This window comes from Oryzias latipes, chromosome 17, assembly GCF_002234675.1.
Source record: "Oryzias latipes chromosome 17, ASM223467v1".
NCBI classification, from domain to species: domain Eukaryota; kingdom Metazoa; phylum Chordata; class Actinopteri; order Beloniformes; family Adrianichthyidae; genus Oryzias; species Oryzias latipes.
The window spans coordinates 23278299-23300387 of record NC_019875.2 but is presented as its reverse complement, the minus strand read 5'-3'; the positions used below and the strand labels follow the sequence as shown (position 1 = coordinate 23300387).

General features: G+C 37.3%; 1 protein-coding gene across 2 annotated transcripts in view; it reads left to right on the top strand.

The window, feature by feature from the left end:
- The window catches only part of LOC101156439 (methyltransferase-like protein 13-like), a 76842-nt gene that overhangs the window by 18740 nt on the left and 36013 nt on the right, over positions 1-22089 (top strand). For both annotated transcript variants that reach the window (XM_011486773.3, XM_004079329.4), the window contains one exon: positions 18592-18875. In XM_011486773.3, the coding sequence (XP_011485075.1) occupies positions 18592-18875 (284 nt within the window). The remainder of the gene's footprint in view (positions 1-18591; positions 18876-22089) is intronic.

Below are 22089 nucleotides of genomic sequence, written 5' to 3'. Positions count from 1 at the left end.
AGGGAGGAGACAGTAGAAGAGTTCCAAGATGACTTGGTACCTTTGTGTTGGGGATGTAAGTGTTGGTATCTTGGTAAATGCAAACTGTTATCTGGTAATCATCAATAAATTTACAAAAAACAATAATAAATTGAGTTGTTAAGGGCAACTAATGCTTAATGAACATCCTGTGAAACCGTTTCCTTTTTAAATTTTTACGAATCTCCTGGTTTTGTGTTGCAGAATTCCAACGTCTTAGTTTAAGTAATATTGTAAAAAAACACAAAAAACGGTAAAAGCCATTGAAATATCCCGATAAGACGATAAACACTCTTTAAAATTGTAGATTTTTTACACTGAAAAAACTGAATCTTAAAGTATAACAACTTTTGTTTTAGGAAAAATGATCTTATGTTCTGTCAAAACAATATTATCAAAAAAAGTTTTTAAAATAATATTAGTTTGAGAAAACATGTCTTACTGACTAGAATTTATTTTAATGAAATAAGAATTCTTGGTAAGACCATTTTTTGTACCCCATTGGCAGATTTTTACGCGTTGGACCGTTCAGGCTTCTGCCTTGTCAGTTAATCACTGATAATGGACACCTCAGCGACAATTACCCTTGTGTTTTTTATATTCATTTTAATGTTTCATCATCTTTATCAGTGACTTTATCAGTTTGTAGTATATCTGATTGCCTTATAATTGTGTTTTCATTCCATTTCCTTATTATTGATTTTTTTAATTGGTGCTTTTAGTTTTTTAGGTAGAACATTTTAAAATCTGTCCGGCGACTACAAATGAAAAATAGCTGCTGGGCTAATTCTGGCACACTGCACTTTTAATATGCACTGTCCCTCAAAAATAAAATTAAAATGAAATGTAATTTCCAAAATTATCATTCCTCATTCATCTTCTTCTAAACCAGGGGTCGGCAACCAGCGGCTATTTCATGCCTGTGCTGCGGCTCTCTGTGGTTTTGTAAAATAACTATCATGTTCTAAGATTGTCGTGGTGTCTGTAACACTGTCAGGTAGTGGGAGCGGCAGGAGGAAGGGAGCAGCGTGAAAGCGTGGAGGGGGCGTGTCTGCAGCTGTGAACGCTGACCAGTCTGTTATGGGATGGAAAGTTTTCTAAAAAGACAGTCAGTGGCGATCCCGTAGAGGACACGAGCGCCCCCAAAAAAGCCCTTTTTTGGGGGCGCTAACCCTAACCCTAACCCTAGACTAAAACCACCCATTTCCGGGCAAAATTTATTAAATTTGTGTAAGGGCTCCCCTACTATCCTGTCACCTCGCTGCTACGATGACCGTATGTTGTGCTGTCTGTGTAGAACACACTGGGGGGGGGGCTGCAGGGAAAACAACGAACGGTTAGAGAGGCAGGGGCGGGGCTTAGACTTATCGCTTATGATTCCAGACCCGCAACAAACTAACAGCTGCTCTAATAAAAAATAGTTGTCATCCATACATTAATATAATTTATTGGGTTTACTGGATTTAAAGAAAAAATAAATAAATATAAAGGAATCTGCATCAAAGTGAATTTGTTTCCATCATCTCACTTCTCTTAACTCTGGGTGTTTGACAGACAGAAAAGTCTATTTAAGGTCGTGGAAAATGGACAAAAGATCAAAGGAAACATCAGGATCATAAAGAATAAAATGAATGAACACAAATAATTAAATAAATATCCTGACAGCATTTTGAATCAATACAAGTATTGCCAAATGAACTATCACGATATATCGGCAAAAACATTATTTCTAACGCACCTAGTGGTGCGGCTCCCTGTGCGTTCACCTGAGTGGGAAACTGATCCAAATGGCTCTTTGAAGGGTACAGGTCACCGACCCCTGTTCTAAACAGTTTGTTCCCCTGCGGGGTCACAGGGCTGCTGGAGCCTATCTCGGCCACTTGTGGGCGAAGGCTGGGGACACCCTGGAGCAAAACATTTTGTTGGTCAAGAATTCTGCAAATCATTCCACTTGGAAAGATGAGAGGTCCGTTAAGTTCATAACAGGCTTTTTAGTCTGCTGGAACATTAAAGGAACTATGGTCGGGCAGACCGGGTCATGACTTCAGATACCATGTCTTTAGAGGGCTTTTAACCCCACCACAAGGGCACAATGGATTGACATCACCCTTTGATCACACATACTGCTCTGGATTACTGTTTAGATTTGAATCGGATTTTCATCGACTGTCACACAGCCAGACAGCAGCTGACCTTGGTAACTCTGTTTTTGTCAAACACATAAATGACTGTATGAAAGCTTAGGGAAAAAATCTTCAATCATTTATTCACCAACATCTAGGAAGAAGGATAGGAGCTTAAAAGGCTGGTTATTACAAAGCAAATCTTGAGAATGTACTTATTTACGGTCCTCTAAGCAGCTATGGTTGAAATAGCTTAAGGAGTACACACATAAAAATATGCAGAGTTCTCAACAAATACTGATGAACATATTAAAAACTGCTACATCTTTCTAAGTAGTAGAAATATAGTAGTTAGAAAATTGGTCCCCTTTTAGCTTTAAAATGACTTCACAAGTCAATTTTACCACACAAAAATGCAGTACTGTAACAGTTAAATTATTAAAGTCACGAAAGTCATGAAAAACCAACAGATGTTTTATTCTTTGTTTATAAAGACTCGTCATATACAGAGTATACGTTCACCCTAATACATACATACTAGTTATCACTGTGTCTCAAATAACAAACTAACATCTACCACCAGAAGTTGTAAAAAAATCTAATCTTCCATAGAAGAAAAAAATGTTCAATCCACAACCCAAAAACAAATTTCTAATGATCTCCTGCTGCTCTGCAGCAAATATGACTTAACAAAACAGGCTTTTTGATTTTAGCTAAAAACTGCACAATCATTATAACAAGAACACCGGGAACGATTTTATGCTAGAAAAAATATAGTTGGAATAGGACTTAAAGTGACAGTAAAACATTTTTTCTTGATACTGAGGAGTTTGAACCCAAAGAAAATGCTTTCCAGGAAATGAGGTGTTGTTGGGAGGTCAGAAAGGTTTAAACCATCGAAACGAATAAAGAAATCAATGTAGTATATCTGGCACAACAAAGAAAAGTGGTCCTGTTCAGCACTGGACAGCTCCTGTGACGCAGCAAGCTTAAGGGGGAAGTGAGAAAGAGACAAGGGAATGAGAGACTGTTCCACTAGCTGAGATCAACATCACGCCATCTTTTGTATGACCCTTATAACCCTTTAGAGAGGGGCAGCTGTGAGGGGGGGGGGGGGTCCTGTGCCACAGGTTTAACACAAGGACAGCAAATGCATCTCTGACCCCTTCACAGACAACAGACAATGTGGAGGACTTGAGGATGAGTGTTCCTCATCCTCCTCCTTCCTGTTCATGCCTTGTTCTTGTTTTTAGGTTGTGCGTGTATAGATGTACTTTTGGATAGTTTTTCCTCTTCCTCTTGCTCTCTCATTAAGTATGTTGTAAGAGTAAATGCAGAAGCAGAAATGCCTGATGCAGAATGCAGGCAAAAAAATCCGAGACTTGTAGGAAGTTCTGTCTACGTCACACCACACGCTCTCATCCAGCCCCAATGCTCTGCTCTTTATCGTCCCATTTGCCAATTATGCCTTTTCACAGTTATCTCTCTCATCCTGCCCTTCTTCAGCATAGTCCCTTTCACCTACTGCTCCACCCACCAAATTCCTCTGCTCTTATTCCCATTCATTGCCCCAGCCATTCACGTCTTTTGCACACTCATTTCCACTGAATTAAATGTCATTCATACCTCTCTCTCAATCCCAGCAGTCTAGAAAAACAGTCTGCTCAGTCTCATCAGTCCTCTTCATACTGCAGTTAGCTCCAGAGCATCGCACGAAATGCCACTGCGACACTTACTGCTCCTTCCTCCTGGAGCTCCAGTTTTACTTATTTAACATTAGGAAAAAATAATGAAAAATAAAATGCAAACTAGTAAATTTGGTAAATCTATTAAGCTCCTTTGATCCCACACCTCTGTATTTTAAAGAGTAAATTAAGCGGAGAAACTCTGGACCCAGTCATCTGTGTATGAATGTGTGTGTAAATGTGTGTGTGACTGGGTGAATGGGTCTGTGACTGTGAAGCGCTTTGTCCTTGTAGGAAGAAAGGCGCTATATAAGTATACGCCATTTACCATTTACCATCTCAGGTTGAAGAACTGTTTTATGCTGACTGTTGGCAGTGTCAGAACAGAAATGGCCTTTAGTTTTGCAGCACATTCTTGACCGAACGAGATGCAGTCTGAGCTAAATCCGAAAGGCTTAGAGAAAGTGTCATAGTGCTGACATTTTTACCTGATCCTTTTTAAAAGGTTTAAATTTAATATTTTATCCTTTTTTGTTTGTACTCTGGGAAAAATGTCCTTCACAGAACAACAGAATATGGGAACTAGCAATATTTGTTACGGTAAGATGTCTTCAAATAAATGGTGATCTCCTGTCCTTTTAGGACTAAATTAAGTCTTAAAACACTCAGATTTAGGTAATTTGCTCTCACAATTGGATATAATATGTTTTAAAATAAATGTGTTGCTTAAAAAAGTTTATATCTTTAAACTATTTTTATTCACAGCCCCTCCCTCAATATATCCTCTTTTAGGTGCTACAACAGTCCAACTGTCCATTTTTGTAGACTATGATGTCAATGAGACTAAAAGTACACATTTAAAAAAAAGATTTTTCTGAAAATTGTAAGTAAATTATGAAACAAATACACTTTTCAGTTTTACCTAAATCAAGCAAGTCTGTTTGTTGAAAGAAACCACTCATCATTTACAAATAAAACCTCTTAAAAGTATCATGTAAAGGAAAAAAATGTCTTTCATTATAGCTATTACTTGAAATGTTTAATCCTAAAAATTAAGATGTTTTTTAAGATCAAATGAGTCAAAAAGATTTGCTGTCTTAAAACAAGTTGTTGTGGTTGGATAAAAGCAGATATTGATGTTTTAGAAAATATTTTGACCAAATGATTACAGATAGATTATTTGAGAACCAATTTAATTGCTAAGTGAAGCTCTTATAATTGCTTGTGTGTCTTTAGTCATTCAGTCAAGAACATGTTTATCCTGCCTGCAATTTGCAGTCCTGGTCTTCAAGACTTATAGAAAGTAGTTGATTTTAGGTAATAAACAGTTTTCAATAATAAAAAAAAAGAATGGAGTAAATCGGTTTACATGTTAGAGAGAGCAGCATTCATGCACCGTCATTCTGCATGTTGCAGCAGACCAGAGGAGGGGACAAAGCATGCCGCATTAATCACCATCTTAAACCACCGACGTGACTCAGAGGCTGACTCATCTCTCATTAGCAACTTCATTGCTGTCAGCTGCTCATTGAAGACAAAAGCACAAACTACAAACAACACTGTCGGCAAAAATATGGGAAAAGAAGTACAGCAATTTTCTGAAGCGGAATCTCTGCCACATTTCTTCCATGATTGGAATGTAAAGTTATAGTTGTAAAGATCGGGCAGACAGCAATATTAATCAAGAATATTCATGATTTCATGTAAATATTTGGATAGATCAACTCTTGATCAACATTTTAAATGCAAATATTAAATTCAAAATTCCTCAAAACTTTTATGAATTTGTAACTTAATTTTACTGGTTACACTACCAGAACAACTCGTCAATACTAAGCTAATAAGTACGTTTTATTTTGAAATATGCCAAAACTGAGAAAACAGTTCCTGTCTTGCAGTGCTGACATAAAGTAAAGCTTATTAATTCAACGGAATGGGGTTGGCTTCTACATCATCCCAAAGAGACAAAAGTGTGGCAACACCTTCAGTGTGTTATAATTGAATCTTTGCTGTCATTTTATTCAACACTGCACTCGGCGCTGACATTGTTAGAGCCGTTTTTTTTTTACACCTATTACTTTAAACGCCTCACCGGCTAGATGGGAAGTTGACACTATCTACTTTTCTTGTAACTTTAAAGACTTACTCTGATGAAATTGTGTTCTTTTGGCATTTTTTCGATGATGGAGGACATAGATAAAGAAAATTGAACTTTTTGAGTATTTCTTTATTCAAAATAGTTGTGAATCAAAAGCATATGAGAAAATGCTGTTTGAAAAAGAGCAAATTTGTGATGTAGAAGCTACAATCAGCAGGCCACTAGCTCCCTGCTCTGCTCCATTCTGATGCATCCACAGCCATGGATGTTTTTGTTTTCCTTTTCTGAGTTAGCATCTTTAAGAAAAGAAAAAAACATCTTTCTTATTTCTTGACTTTTTTAACCTGAAAACATTCAGGGAATCTCTTCCCTTTGAATGCAAAATTGTTATAAGTTCTTAACTTTATTTGTTCAGAGATGGAAAAATCACTGACTGAAAGATGATGCAAAAATATGTTCCAGTATGAGTTGTATGAGTTGTTGCCCCATGCTCTTACCTTTCTAGAAACAGCATTGATTAAGAGCCTGTATCCACATCAGATATGGCACAATGACACTGCGGAGAGACATGCTATTTCCTCTTGCAGGGATCAATATGCTTTGTCAGCCATTAAGCTCCCACAGTGGACAAACTCTCTTCTGCAAAACCTGATCCATACTGCATAATCACGCCAAGGTCAAGCAAGAGAGTCATTTCCATACCGACAGAGTCTCCTTGAGCTGAGAAACTCTCCTGCCAACCAGGCAAAAAATTAACCAGTCAGGTTTGACACACTGTGTGTGTGCTCGTGTGTGTGCGTTCAAACTTAAGAATACCTGCACTTTCTTTGCCATTTCATTTTGTCACAGATGTAGCCTTGGCAGGTGGTTAATTGAAAACGCACAGACTGCTGTTGCTCTCCCTTTTCCTTTTAACATAGTGACTGTGCGCTTTTTCCATCTATGAGTTTGTATGTGCATCCATTTCACAGCATGCAGAAACGTAGTCACAGGCATCACCTGCTCCAAATGTTCAGTAGATCTTTGCACAATGAAGGGCAGTTATAGGATGTTCAGCGCTAATTATTATCACCAGTATACTAATGAACTTGTCGGTTTTAAATTCTGCAGACTAAGCCGCCCTAAATAACTTTTCCACTTAAATTGAGACATTCGGTTTTACAATTAAGGATCAAAAATATTTAAACCTTAAGCCAAAATTAGACTTCTTTTTAAAAGAATGTCTCATTTGTGATAAACTTGTACAATTGTATAATAAAAAAGTAAAAGAAAACACAATACTCTGTTAATTCTTTAGCATAAAAAAAGTTAAAAAAAAAGCAAAATGTCAAAGTTTCTTAAAATCTTTCCAGTGCCTGCCCACCGTCTCCATTTACAAACCACCACAAAAGACAGAACCTGCAGGTGAACAGGTGCACAAAATCCAATTCTCCCCCTGAAAACAACAGCAACAACATTCGGACACCGGCTACACAATATTTACCTCAATTTGAGACACGCTTTAATGGCTCTTACGCATAATAGAAAACTGGGTACAAAAGTAAACAACCAACCTTTTGTTCAGCACATTAACTCATAAAATTTGTAATAATGCTCATTCTATTAAAGTAAATAACAACTCGCTAGGTTTTACACACCTGAACATATCAAAACCCAAACGTATTGTTATATATTTTTTTAATCATGGCCTTTGCGTTTGTTTTATTTGGATGTTGATATGCATAATAGACTTAATGCAGTGATTATAGCCTCTGACCGGGTTTTTAGTGGATTACCTGAATTCAATGCATAGGCGTGTAATTTACACAGTATTGGGCTTAACTCTTTAACAAATATTTTATCATATTCTCCAGTGAATCCTTCTATTCCTGGTTCTCATACATTTTTGACTATTCTTGTAAAATTATATATTTTCTCTTATAGTTTTACAACTTTATTCTTGTAAATTAATTGTTTTTATTTTTATGGTGATCTTAATTCTCCGTATGTGATAAATGGATATAATCTAGATATGAATCTTTTTTCATTTAAAAGTATCAATGAAAATGTCTTGTAACAGAAACAATAATTTTCTTTCTTTCTGGGAATTATGTTTTTTCTCTTTGACATAACAGCTTCAAACATAAAAAGCTGGTATTTTGAATCTTTTATAAAGTCTTGCTATTTGTGGGGAAAAAGTGTTGTATTATTTTATTATTTAGTGCTATGAAAAAAAGGTTATATGTTTAGTGAACACAACACACATCCCTCACTGTGGTTCACCTTCAGGCAATTGTCATTGACCTGACCTGATCAAAGCAAGCTTGTGATTGGACGTCTTTTTGTTTGCATCACATGTACATAAAAAGGGAAAAACAGCAGAGAGCAAATGGGAAGAGAAATGAACAACTTTATTACTTCTTGATTAGTAAACATTTTTACCAACATAATCTTCTTACTGTGGTTTTCAACCGATACTGCTGTTATTCTCAGTGCTAAATTAATTTTTCAATATGTATCTGTATCCTTTACATTCCTAATAAAAACTGAAAACCTAACTGTGATCTATCTCGGTGTCTAGAGCATGGGTGTCAGGCTCCAGGCCTCGAGGGCCGGCTTCTTGCTGGTTTTCCAGAAATCCTGCCTTATCTGCTGCTGGTTACCTGGGTCAGTTGTGTTTAGCCAATAAAGAGCTTCAATGGTGGGTTGGTTAGAAAACGTCGGATACCGGCCCTTAAGGCCTGGATTCTGGATCACCGCTGCTCTAGAGGAAACCCATTTTTTGACCTTGTAGAAAGGCTGTATAGGGTGATGATACATCAAACGTTGCCATTTCAGACACAATACTGGTATGAATTGTTAACTTAGTCATCTTGATTTTCTTTATTGTACATCACCTGTACAAAGGCTCTGACTTAACGGACGCATGCACTTCTTCGGTTACACAGAGCAGATCACCTTACATCTTTGGTCTCTTGATTCCTTTGTCTCCGTCTCCCTCTTTCAATCACCCGGTAGGCAGTCATCTCGCCCACTACGTCTGAAAGCTGCCCACCCTTCACATTAATGCTCCATCCACTGGCACTCCACAAACTTTTAAACAAAGCACTGTTTTGTACCCATCTAATGACAAAGATGGCTTTAAATGCAAGCTGTAGTCCTGAAGCTTTTACAAATAAGTGGTTTTCTCTGTAGATGGGGAGTTTAATGCACTTCTAGATTTAAATATGATGTACAGTGGCTTCTTAACTTGCATTAATGCACAAATTCAGGCTACAGGGACTGAATGGAAGCATAAAACATCTGTGGGTGGTTTTCAATAAATCTTATACACAACATTTTTTTCTTAAGTGTCTCCTGTTTTTTTTTTTTTTAGTTAACTAAGCTCTTTTTCTTGGTGCCTGTTGTTGTTTTTTTTTTTTTTGACTAGGCTTTGGGCCTTGTGCCATAACAGAGAGGCGGATTCAAATGTGGAGTCCTTCCAAAGTTCCTCCATCTCTCTCGCTCACGCACACTTTAACACACTCCATCAAACAGTCACACTGTAACAGGCACACGCTTAATTATTCAGTCACTAATTATCTCTACAGCCGCTTACATAACCGAGGTTGCATTTGTAAGTGAAAAGAAGAGACGACTTGCGAGGAGAACTTGCCGGAAGAACCGAGCTTTTGAGATAAATTTCATCTGGCCACCGTGCTGATGCAACTTCTGTGAAGCATCTGAAACAACTCCAGAAACATCTGACTCAAGAAAATCTAAATCTATGCAAAAAACAGTAGAGGTCAGAGAGAAAAAGGACAAATGTCTGCTGATTTCCATTATAGGATTACACCAATACAGTCTGATTTACATAAATAGTGGGATGTGAGTTGAGAATCTATAAAGATTAAAGCTTAAAACATATGTAACACCTGCATCCTTACTTTTCCTCCTCGTCTTCTGTTGCAGCATTTTTCAAACTATTGTTTAAAATGGTATAAATTCCCCACTCGTCCTGTCAGTGGTCTGGGACCCTTAAGTTTGGGTCCTCTAGCCCGGGTTCCTGAGGGTCGTGCACAGTAAGCTGCTCTTAGGACTGCACTCTACTGGAAATAGATTTGGAATTTTAAACTCTCCTGGAGCCACTCTCCCAGTTTGGAGGTCAGAGACTAGAGGGTTATAATAACCACAGGAACCACTGTGTTCTTCATACTGTAACAAGTATCCAAACACTCAGATTTATTTGTGATCTGTTCATGAAAATATGAGTACAAATCGTTGCAACGTCCAGGATTTGCCTTTGGCAATGTAGTTGTTGCTCTAAAGTGGAGAATAATGTTAGATTTTAAGTACATAAACTGAAAAAACCATATGTCACCAGAAGTAAATAAATCTTTAAAGTAAAGCTTTTCGTTTTCAAAGTGAAAGTATCAAGTGTTCTTCATAAAGACAAAAAAGTGATTAATGTTCAGTTTACTGAAACAATTTCTGAAAAAATAAAAATTTATTTTAAATAAGAACAAAAGTTATAATTCATAGATTAGAATAAAAAAGAAAAAATAGAGGAATAGAATAAAACATTTGAACATGAATTTAGGTATATAACAAAAATCTTATAATCAGTTTCCTCTAAAGTTATCGTGTCATTTTTATTTTTTTGTGTCTTCATTTATTCTTATTTTCTTGTCATCTGTTTACTGGAACTGTAGTCAGCAAAACTTTGAGGAGGAAATAACTGGAGAACATTTTCACGATTTGTTCTAAAACGATACAAAGCAGCTTTGTTTTATTTACAGCTGAAGTTAACCAGGAAGTTAGACGGTAACTTTATTTAAAGGGGCAAATACAATTTCTTTCTTTTAAATCTTTGTGTTTTCATCTGTTAAGTTTGTTTTTTAATTCTGATGTCCTGATCTAAATAGATGTATAAATGATGGTGATTAAATACATATTGTTTTAATTTTCATACATCCTGTTAAAAGAACTACATATTGCAACCATTTGGTCGCAATATATTAAATAGTAAGGATTGTGGTTTGATCTGTGAATCGTGGATCTTGATTCGGATCACTTATGAAGTAACGATCCACAGCCCTATGCCTTCACTTTCTCAATATTCCAGCTCCCCTTCAGCTTTTCATAGTATGTTCCTTGCCACATCTATCACTATGGCCTTCTCCTTCTTGTCCAGCCCTACTATGTTCGGTCTGTTAACCATTATCTGTTTGTATCCTAAAGTCCTCTAGCAATCTTACCTCAGTCATTTTCAACTACCTTTGCAGGTGTTTCCCATCTTGACGTTGGAGGTTTTTGCCAACAGAGGTTTCCAAGCCAAGTCTTATTGATGGTATTCCTTGTATGCCCTGTCTGCTAGCATCTTACTCCCTGCTGTCATGTGATGGACTGTGTCAGGGGTGTTTGCACAGCTTGTACTTGGAGTCCTGCCTGGTGTGGTAGATCCTGCCCTCCATTTTTCTTTTTCGCCTCTGTGCTGGCTTCCTTTCAGTTCAGCTGGTAGGATTTTCCATAATCAGTCACTGGTTTTAATTGCATGTGGTGCATAGTGTGCAGGGGTCATGATGGCTCCTTCTCTTACCTCCTTGGATTTCTGCTGTCAGGTGCATTTACTAAGCACGTATCCATTTGGAGCCATTTTCCTGTTGTTTATTGTTTTTATCTTGGACAGTAACTCTACCGATAACTAGTCCTTAACTTCTCTGCTTACACTTGAGGAAACAACTGGAGATTAGGTGTACTATAATTAGACCTATACGTTGTTAACACAGACTCTGGCCCATTTTATCAAATGTTTGATTCCTTTTAGAAACCATTTGAAAGATTGAACAGTGATAAACCCAAATCAGGACGCTTATATAGTGTTGGGGTGCGACTACATAGTAATGCACAAACAATGAGCAAATAATAAAGCATCTACAGGCAGAGTTCTCTTTTTACATACTTCCACAATAACAAAATATATGGATAATTACAGAGACGATACAATTTTAATCTTTGCTGCCACCTTTAAATATGAACAGTGAAAATAAACCCTTTGAAGGCCATTTACTCGCCAAACTCCTACTTTTCTTAAATTGGCACTTGGGTTTAATTGGGTCTACCCATCTGTCAATCCAAAAAATGTTCCTCTAATAAATTCACACCCCGTGTGTGTCATCACAGAGTTATCTGGGGTATATAAGGACACATAAACACACACTATGATAGAAACATCATTTCCTCAATTCCAGTCCTTAAAGGGCCATGCTACTCTTAAGCCTTTTTTTTACAATAAGCAATATCGATGTGTATGATAATATATATTACCTTTGGCATAAAAAAACAAATTTTATTTTTATTCAAAAAAAATTAGTTATTTTACTGAGTGTTTTTCCGACCCGGAAGTAAGACGACTCGATCTCTGAGGCACCGACTTTCGCTCCGTGTGGGTGACGCCCATTTCATGACATCATCGTAGAGCCGGCCTCTGCAATGTGTTTCACCCATGAAAGTAACATCGGAACTTTTGCAAAGATAGATTTGCATATTGTGCATATAAAGTGAAAGCGTTTTTGCAAAAAAAACTGCTAGCTGCACAGAAAAAAGTGCAAGTGTGTGTGTGTGTTAGCCAGGCAGTGCTGGCAGTGCAGACTCTTCCTGGAAGAGGCTTTTCTTACTTATCTACGTCATAATGCGATGTAGTTTTCATGCATTGGGAGGGGTTGGTGCTCAGAGCACTCAAAACGCATATTTGGGTCAAAATACCTCTTTGGGGTTATTTATAGTGAGGAATGAACATTATCAAACACGTAAAAGCCGAAAAAATTGGTTTTGCAAAGGCCCTTCAAGGACCATTGCCCTCTCTTTTTTCATCTATCTACCTACTCCTAAACTTTTGTTTTCTTGTTGGTAAAGCAAATCTGATTCGGGTAATCAACAGAAATTAGGACCGTGGTATCTAAGGCACATACTCGACTCTTGCCCTTGAGGACTGAATTTGGACCCAAATAGATTTTACGGAGTCAACGGTAACCATTGCTTTAAAAAACCATAACAGGAGATCACAGTAACAAAAATAAAGAAATAACTGTGTCGTGTCACATTTCCAGCCTTTATTTAAATGTGCTCATGTGAATAATACCCACTGTCACAGTGACCACTTTCATACAACTGCTCAATGTTCACCCTGCAGAAAAACAAACTGGCTTCACACGAGCTTTCCATTTGCTGACATTTACTGCGGTTGCAGCTAATCTTGGCAAAGTGTCATCATGGCCTCAGTTTCCGCCGGGCTAGCCCCGACCAGCATGTGAAGGGGGTCGTGGAACTGGATGTTGTTCCTAAATGTGCACGTGAACATTCTCTTTTATCAGCACGGGCCAAAGTCTCCATCCAATCTGGGATGTGAAGGAATCCCATGCATGCCGCCGACGTCATGGAGTTTCCACTGCTGTGCTCAACGCTCCGCACGGACTGATACTCTGATATTTCACACTGCTGGCTCACGCGCAGGGGTTCCCCACCAAGCACCCCAGACCATAGATGGATGCCTTGAGTTGGTCTGTTTACGTGGTCGTCCTGCTAAAGTTTAGAGGTCAACTTTCCAACAAATTCCTTTTAAGTTGAGAAAATAAATAGAATAAAGAAAAACAAGTTTAAAAAAAAGTCATAATTTGTGAAAGATCTTGTTTCATAAACTGAAATAGACATTTATAAAAAAAAAAAGGTGTTTAATTCAATCTTGTTTGCTGGTTTCATTCACCTATTAGTTTCCATCCACTGGAGTAAAAAATGATTTAAAAAAACACAAGTTTCTTTGATATTTAATGGTTTAAGTGAGAAAAAACACTAAACCTATATTCAACATAAGCAATAATAAAACAAAATTAGGATTTAACTTTTATCTTTGAAAAAAAATCCTTTTTTTGAAAAGCAAACATTATAAAGCAAAAACGAACAGGTTATTTGTTTATACATATGACCGATTTTCCTTCTTTTTTCAAGGTTGTTGAGATCTGTGTGAAATATTTTTAGACTAAGACTCCGATCTTCCATCATGTGCTCACTTTTCCAAAATGTGATATGACATCTCTCTAACTTTAGTCCTGCTGCATGGATAACCAAGTTAGATCTCTGGCTGGTTGATTCTCCCAAATGTCAAAATTGGGAGACTCCAGACTTTTGTAGAACAGCAGGATCTTCTAATACCTTTTTATGGAATAAACACATGCTATATTCTAGGTTCACGCATTTATCTGTAGGATAGTCCAACCAGAATCTAAGCTAAAAGCATGTATTAGCTGTAAATCAACTATTCCTTAAATGACTGAACAGGACATTTGCATGTTTTTCAAAATATTTTACATCACCACGGAGACAGAACCACAATGATGTCAGCAACAGCCATATGGCTAAAAAAAAAAAGTGTATTGTTTGCATGTTTCTCTCTACAAATTAAAATCAAAAGCAGAGCAAATGGTCGGGCTGGGCCTTACATTATATGTTTCCTTACAGCAGTACCAAGACTGACCTTTTTTTTACGCTGCAGTTCTTCGTTTTTGATCGGGGTTCTATTGGGGGAACTGGGTGGGTGGAGGGAGGGGTACCATCTGTGTGTAATTGTGTGTAATTTTCATATTTTATGACTATTTTATCTGGTTTTTTGTTAAGCCCTTTGTGTTTTTAACCAAAATGAAAGGCGCTATACAAATCAATAAAGTTTGAAGTTTGAAAAATGATATTCTCTGTTTTTAACTTTTTATTTTAAAGTAATAAAATAAAAATGTTACTAAATCAAAAAAAGATGTATCCCTCTACTTATAACACTTGTAATATCTAAAGAAAAAACTCAAACCACAGACTCAGGTCCCTGTTGCATCTTTAATGAATTTCAGTTTTGAGCTTTTTTAAGATTTAAAGAGCCACTCTGATCATTGTTTGATCTATTTTGAAAGGGTTATGAGTATGCCGTTTTTAGCCAGACTCAAAAAACCTGTGTCGTTTTCTAGGAAATTGTTTTTGAGTGCCAATAGTTCATCAGAAAGTTGCCCCTGAGTTGTGAGTGGGACCTATGACACAGAGTAAGCCCAACTCCACTTCCAATCATCCGTTTGTTCACATGCTGTCCTGCTTTCTCACAGACCCTCCTAGCCCCAAGTTAACTTTAGCGGTGTAAATAAAGTGGCGATCAATATTGGAGCTATCCAGCTACACAGTTTTGAGCCAGATACCAGCTCAGATGAGGAAAACAAAGACGTACATGGATCTACAGTCAGGACCATAAATATTTGGACAGAGACACATTTTTTTCTAATTTAGTTTCTGTACATTACCACAGTGACATTTAATAAAACAACATGGATGCCATTGAAGTGCAGACTTTCAGCTTTTATTCCATGGGTTGAACAAAAAGATTGCATAAAAATGTGAAAAACTACAGCATTTTTAAACACAATCTCTTCATTTCATGGGCTCGTAAGTAATTAGACTAAAGGACTACTTTATTTATCCCACAATGGGGAAATTCTTCTCCGCATTTAACCCATCCCCTGGGAGCGCTCGGGAGGCAGTAGCATTAAGGGCATTGCCAAAGGGCTCTCACTGGGTGATGTTAATTGCTCACCATTGATATGGTATGGTACATCTGGATATGGCGACGTTCATTCCCCTCCAGGAATCGAACTCTGGATTCCTGGGTGGTAGCCTCTACCCTTACCAACCAAGCTACCCAGCCAGTGGGTATGTGACAGCTATAAACTTTTTCCAAATACACATTTTCGTCTGCTCCTGATTTACAACAACTTGAAAAAAACATACTAAAAACATAATTTAAGCTTAATTTTCTTTAAACATGTCATCCATCATAAAACAAGTCCACAAGAACATGTTAAAAACTTTGGATCTTTAAGAACACACAAAATGACAAAATTATGCATAGACAGCTTGCCCAGATCACCTGCTGAAGCACTGCACACATAATGAGAGTTGTGTCCTCGATGATAGCTTTGCTGCTATATTTGTCTCTGCACCCCCCTTAAAAAGATTGTATGTGATACCCCTCTATTTAGATCAAAGTGCCGGAGAAAGATGAGAAAGTCCCAAATAGCTGTCTGTGCTGGGAGAACCCTTTGGAAACTGTTTGGTGTGCTTGGGAACGTGTGACGGGGAAGAAATGAGCTGAAATTAGCCTGAAAAAATTAAGATTTTTAACAAGATGTTTAGGAAACCCACAAATAGTTTGAAAGTTGTCCTACTGTAATGAGTAATTTAGATAGTATTTGCTCACTTCTTTACCTGCATGTAACAGTCACCAAGCCATTTTATAGACACAATGAAAAGGGATAGAAGTGGATTGAGAAAATGAATTCTATTCCTAAGTTCTTATGTTAGAGTTGAGGAAAATAGATTTGTTTTTGTAAGCACGGGTGCAGGGGATTACCTCATGAAACCTTTGTCACGCACAACAGTACAGATGGCACATCATAATACCGATGTACAGTGACTTAAACCAAGCCATACAATGCAGGATTTTATCTGCTCTTAACCTAATTCATCCAGCTCTGTAATGACAAACCTAAAAGCAAACAGAGCCGAAAAAAAGTGCGCAAACGTAATTTTTAGGTAGTTTTTAGATTTTACAGTAGATTATCATGTTAAAGCTGTGAAAACACTCAGTTCTTTAAATAAAAACGGCTTTTGTTTAGACCCTAAAAACGATAACTCAGTCTCTCTCTGTTTTCTGATTTGCATAATATTCATAATAGTTCTTGTGAAAAATACGGTTCACCTAATATTTGCATATTTATCCATATTTCTACGTAATCTAGCTGTGTTTTAGTCACTGCCTTTATTTAGATTATTTACTGTCACCTGTGCATGAGTTGATACCGCTGGCAATATGTACAGGGCGCAACACGAACTCTCGCTGCCTGTACACATTTCAGTAAGTTGGCAGTGCCTTGTTGTAGTGTGAGACTTTAAACTGAATCATTCCCAGACGCGGGCACAAGCACATATGTGAAGCTGCAGCAGGCTGGTAATTAGTAGAAGCAGTAAGGTGATAACAAGCGGCAGCCACACGTTTGCGAGCAAGGTGTTGGTGCCAGCGTGCTGACACAAGTCACAGCCCCACCCATCACACTCTTACATGTCCCTTGAGAGATATCCTTAGTGCGTTCAGTTTTAAAAAGGAAGATATCACTGTCTTAAAGTTGGAATCATTCCAAACAAATTCTTGCTTTAGTGTGTGTGTATGTTCCCCACACGTCCTCCTTCCACTTCTTTCTTTCGGTCTGCCTATCTTCTCCACCCACTCCTCCTCCTCCTCCTCCTCCTGCATCTACTGTTTCTGAGTCATCTGATCCAATTGGTGAGATGTTGGCTTCTCTTGGTTATTTTCATCTTGTCTTGCCACTTCTGAGATTCTCTCCTCACTTTTCTCTTGTCACTTTCCTATTTTCCATCCTCGGCTTTCATCCATCTGCCACCTAGTAGCAAGCTACAGGTTGAAAGCTTGGTAATCTTTTTGAAGTCTGACATCATTGCAGCATAAACTGGATTTCTTCTATGAGCCCAGAGTGAAGAGAGCAAAATTTCCACTCTGCTCACATTTCGTGACTCACTCTGATTAAATGTTTTTTCCCCAAAAGAAATATTTGGTTAGTTGTTTGAAGTGGTTATGAAGGGTGTAACAATTCATTTTAACTACAGTACGATTTATATCACAATAGGTGGCTGACGATACGATTCATAGTCAATATTATTTTATTTTGAAGATCTGATTTGATTCGATTCACTAACCAAAAGTCGATCCAGGACATCTTTAGTTGAAACTTCAACCAGTGGGACACAGAGATAAATACCTGGGTACTGAACAGTGCAGGTGAACTTTTCCAGATTCCTTGTATTTCTTGCAAAATAATCAAGTTTAATTTAACGTGAATAAGAATTAATGTCAGATCCATTCTCTAGTACTTTCACAAAGTTAAGCCCACTGTTGTTTGTCAAAATAATCCAAAGGGAACATTATTAGAAGATAGATTCTACCACACTGTACCACATCAATCTGCAAAATTCAAAGTGTTTCCACACATTGGATTGTAACGATAGACTGATCATTTTTCACTGCCATCACATGTGTTTTGTTCGTTGTTATGCTCTTAGGTGTTTTTACGTTACAGTAAAATAAACCATTAACAATTAACAAACTTGCCTCGGACAATTCGATCTAGTTGCATTGTTCAAAAATAAATCGATTCATCGACTAAATCGATAATTTATTACTTCTAGTGGTCATGGCATGATCACTATAATATACTGCTTTTATGGTGGAAAGACTCACAAACCTTTTCAAGACCCACTCCAATTAAAATGGTGGTTTTGACATGTTCTTGTTGCATTTTTGTCATGATGGAAGACATGTATCAAGAAAACTAAGAGGAAAGTTGCATTTCTGACTATTTCTTTATTCTAATCTGCAGAGACTATCTTCTATAAAAAGACACGCTTTTTGACTTTTTCCTAAAAATGGCATAATCATAATTAAAAGACCACTGGGAACACTTTTACAATAGATCCAAATATGACTTTAATTCTCAGATTCAACTTTTCCACCGTTTTTTTGTTCTTAGTTGATAAACTTCTTTTCTTTTAATGTTTTTTTCTACCTGGCAGTGTCTTATGGCTTTTCTTTCCATCTGCATTTCTTCAGGTTGTGGAAACAGCAGCTTAAGTGGTGATATGTACGATGCTGGCTACCACAACATCACCAACATCGATTATTCATCGGTATGCATCGATACCATGAGTGCCAGGTATAGTAGCTGCCCTTCCATGTCCTGGCACCAAATGGATGTGCGCAAGCTCTCCTTCTGCGACGCATCCTTCGATGTCATCATCGAAAAGGCCACTTTGGACGCCATCATGGTGGATGAGAAAACGCCTTGGGAGCTGTCAAAGGAGACGGCAAATTTCATTCACCAGGCTCTCACAGAGGTAATATTTCAAATCTGCAGACACTGGGATCGAATCTGACGTAATGTGAAATCTTTGATATTAGCCTTTAGGCTAAATCAATATTTTTAGTGCACAAGAGCCCAATAGTTTACAAAACAAAATGAGGCAGAAATGTTGAAAAATCATAGACATGTACATAACTGGATGGATGTTGGCTGGGATGTCGCCCATGGGGATTGCGCAAATTGAAATGAAGGCTTAAGTGGGAAAGGCGTTTGATCAAATTCAATAATGTTCCAAAAAGAGTTATTGGACAGGACAAAGTAAAGCTTAAATCTCTTTTGGGTCCATCCATGGGCCCATCCAATCAACAACCACATCCAAATGATCTGCAACTTTGAGCTCTAATTCATATCAAAAGTACGGATGTAAAAACATTCCCACACGCAGTTTTCACCAATAAAAAGCACAGCAAAGGATTCTTTAAGTCTAAAACTGTTCTTACTTTTGTTTTAAAATCTGACTTTTTAACATGTGATTCAATGATAACACTCATGTCTGTATACCAGCTCAGATTTTAGGCCTGTGTACATTTTTTCCATTAAAAAAAAAATTAAATTAAGCAATTAGGTTGGTTAATTAGTTACAGTGTTTTTCCCTTTAAAGTAGTGGTTTAAACCTTTCCCAGAGGCCATCTCGAGATATTTGCAAATGTTTAAACTTTTGATTACCAGCCACTTTGTACTTGAGGTCCTGACTATCACCCGTAACAGCATCAAAATAAAATCTAACTACTGGCTCTACCAAAGGTTTTGTCTGAAAACATCTGCAAACCTGACAACACAGCAAAAATGCAGCGTAATTTCTAACCAGACTGCGTCTGGTAAACAGGCAAAAAACTGAAATGTGCGATCTCTTTTGCACATTTGTCATTGACAAATATCTACAATTTCAGTTTATGAAAATAATCCCGGAATTAAAAATTAAGCATTACAAATTTATTTAATTTTTTTTATTGGTTTATTTCGAGCATTAATCGTAGACAATTCAACACGAAATCACACAGATATATCAAAATCATTTTAGAAAAACATAAACGCATTGATCAAAAAAACAAAGAACAATGAATATAAAGGAAAGAAAAGGATGCCATCCTCTTAACAGTGTACTAATTTATAGAGGTTTTGCTGTAATACATTCAATGCACATATATGTCACATTAGACTAATGTAATTAAATGACTATCAACTAAACTCAAGTAGATGAAGTAGTTTGATTAGAAGCGTACTTTCTGTGCAGCGAAAATCCTAAAAGGAAGAATCCTAAACAACAATTCATAGTTTTTTTTTTTTTTTTTTATCTTTACTGGGGTTTTTATACATTAGGTCCTAACTATAAAAAGCAACATTTTACTACTATAAAATACAACAATTTCTAAAAAAACAAGCTGTAAAATATTTATTAATGCCACAAAACCCTTTCCAGTTCTTGTTCTGTTTAATACTTTTTGTTCTTTTGAAAAAAAATGTAATGATAAAAAAAGATTTTGCATAAAAAAATAAAACTTTGCATCATAAAAGATATAGAATTTTCAGTCCTGTGCAGTGTTGGAGTTTGCTAATATTTCTCATTTAAAACTAAACAAATACGATTTTTTTCCCATGACATACACCTACTGGTCAAGTCTTGCACAGCGAAGTGGCTCAAATTTACAAAGGTGTCCATTTGTCGCTACTGTGTAAACAGTAGGTACCCTCACAATCCTATGATTATTTGAAAAGCTCTGCTGCCATAAGAGATTATCTGTAAATGACTTTTGACTGACATTGAAGTCAGTAAAAGAGGCACTTAACATTTGCACACCACAGCCTATTAGCTGACTGACAAGATGCTGAGTGCACTCAGATGATGATGGCTGCAGCACTAACCACACCACTGTGTCAGTGCGATGATGACAGTGTTTCAGCCATTAACCATGCAAGACCTTGAAATGCTGAGACAAGAGAACACTGTTATTAACTGAAGTAGGTATCTCAAAATCTCTGAATGAGCAACATTTTTTCATGATCATCTTGGGGCCGCCTTTGAAGCACACTTAAATGGGTTACAACTCTAAGTTTCTCTTGTAATTGCAGCTTTCAGTTTGCGGTTAGTGTAGAGACACGACAATTGTCGAGTCACACCTGACGTGAACGCCAAAACCTTCTAAATACACATTCCAAAAATATAACAAGCAATAACATGTTAGATGGATTTTAGGGGCTACTTTGAAAAAGAAACTCATGCAAAAGTCCCTCCTTTCTTTTGTGAAATAGTGAGGATTTGTTCATAACATGCAAGTAGCTAATCAGCATAAAAACCCTAACCCTGTAATGTATATTTAAAATATATTACATACTGATAAAACTACTCTTTGCACAACATACCAGTCTTTACTGTACCCATCAGTTACACAACATGAGCTGTGTTTTTTCATTTTTTTTTCAAAGCAGGCATATCCCTTATGTAACAGTGGGTAATAATGGAGCATACATATTGGGATTTTTTGGTAGTGGCACATTCACTAAAACATTATGGTTTTTTTTAATCCTGTAAAGTGAGACCATTTAGGTTTTATATTTATGTTGGTGTGCATTGTTATGCTGCCCAAGCAGTGTAGTCCCATAGATGAGTCATCACAATGGCATTTACTAAAAACATGAATATTTTAAAAAAGGCAACCAAAGTAGACAAAAAAAAACAACCTACCATCAAATCAACACAAAACCAAATGCAGTAAAAGCATGTCTGTAGTTGAACACACAAATGTCTAATGTAATTTTAGTGTGTTAACCCTTTAACAGGGGAGATGTAGCCGGGGTGGTGCTTCCCCTTTTCAAGAAGATGGACTTTAGGGTCTGTTCCAACTACCAAGTAATCTCATTCCTCACTCTTCCTGGGAAAGTTTATGCCAGGGTACTGGAGAAGAGAGTTCGGCTGATAGTCAAACCTCAGATCCAGTGACGTTTCCGTCCAGGTCGTGCAATAGCGACCAGCCCTACACCCTCTTTAGGGTGCTGAAAGGTTTGTGGGAGTTCGCTCATCCAGTCCACGTCTTTTGTGGATTTGGAGATGGTGTTCAACCGCGTCCCCTGTGGTGTCCTGTGGAAGTTGCTCTGTAAGTGGGGTCCAGGGAGCCTTACTGAGGGCTGTCTGGTCTCTGTATGAACAGAGCAGGAGCTTGGTTCACATAGCCAGCAGTAAGTCAGACCTG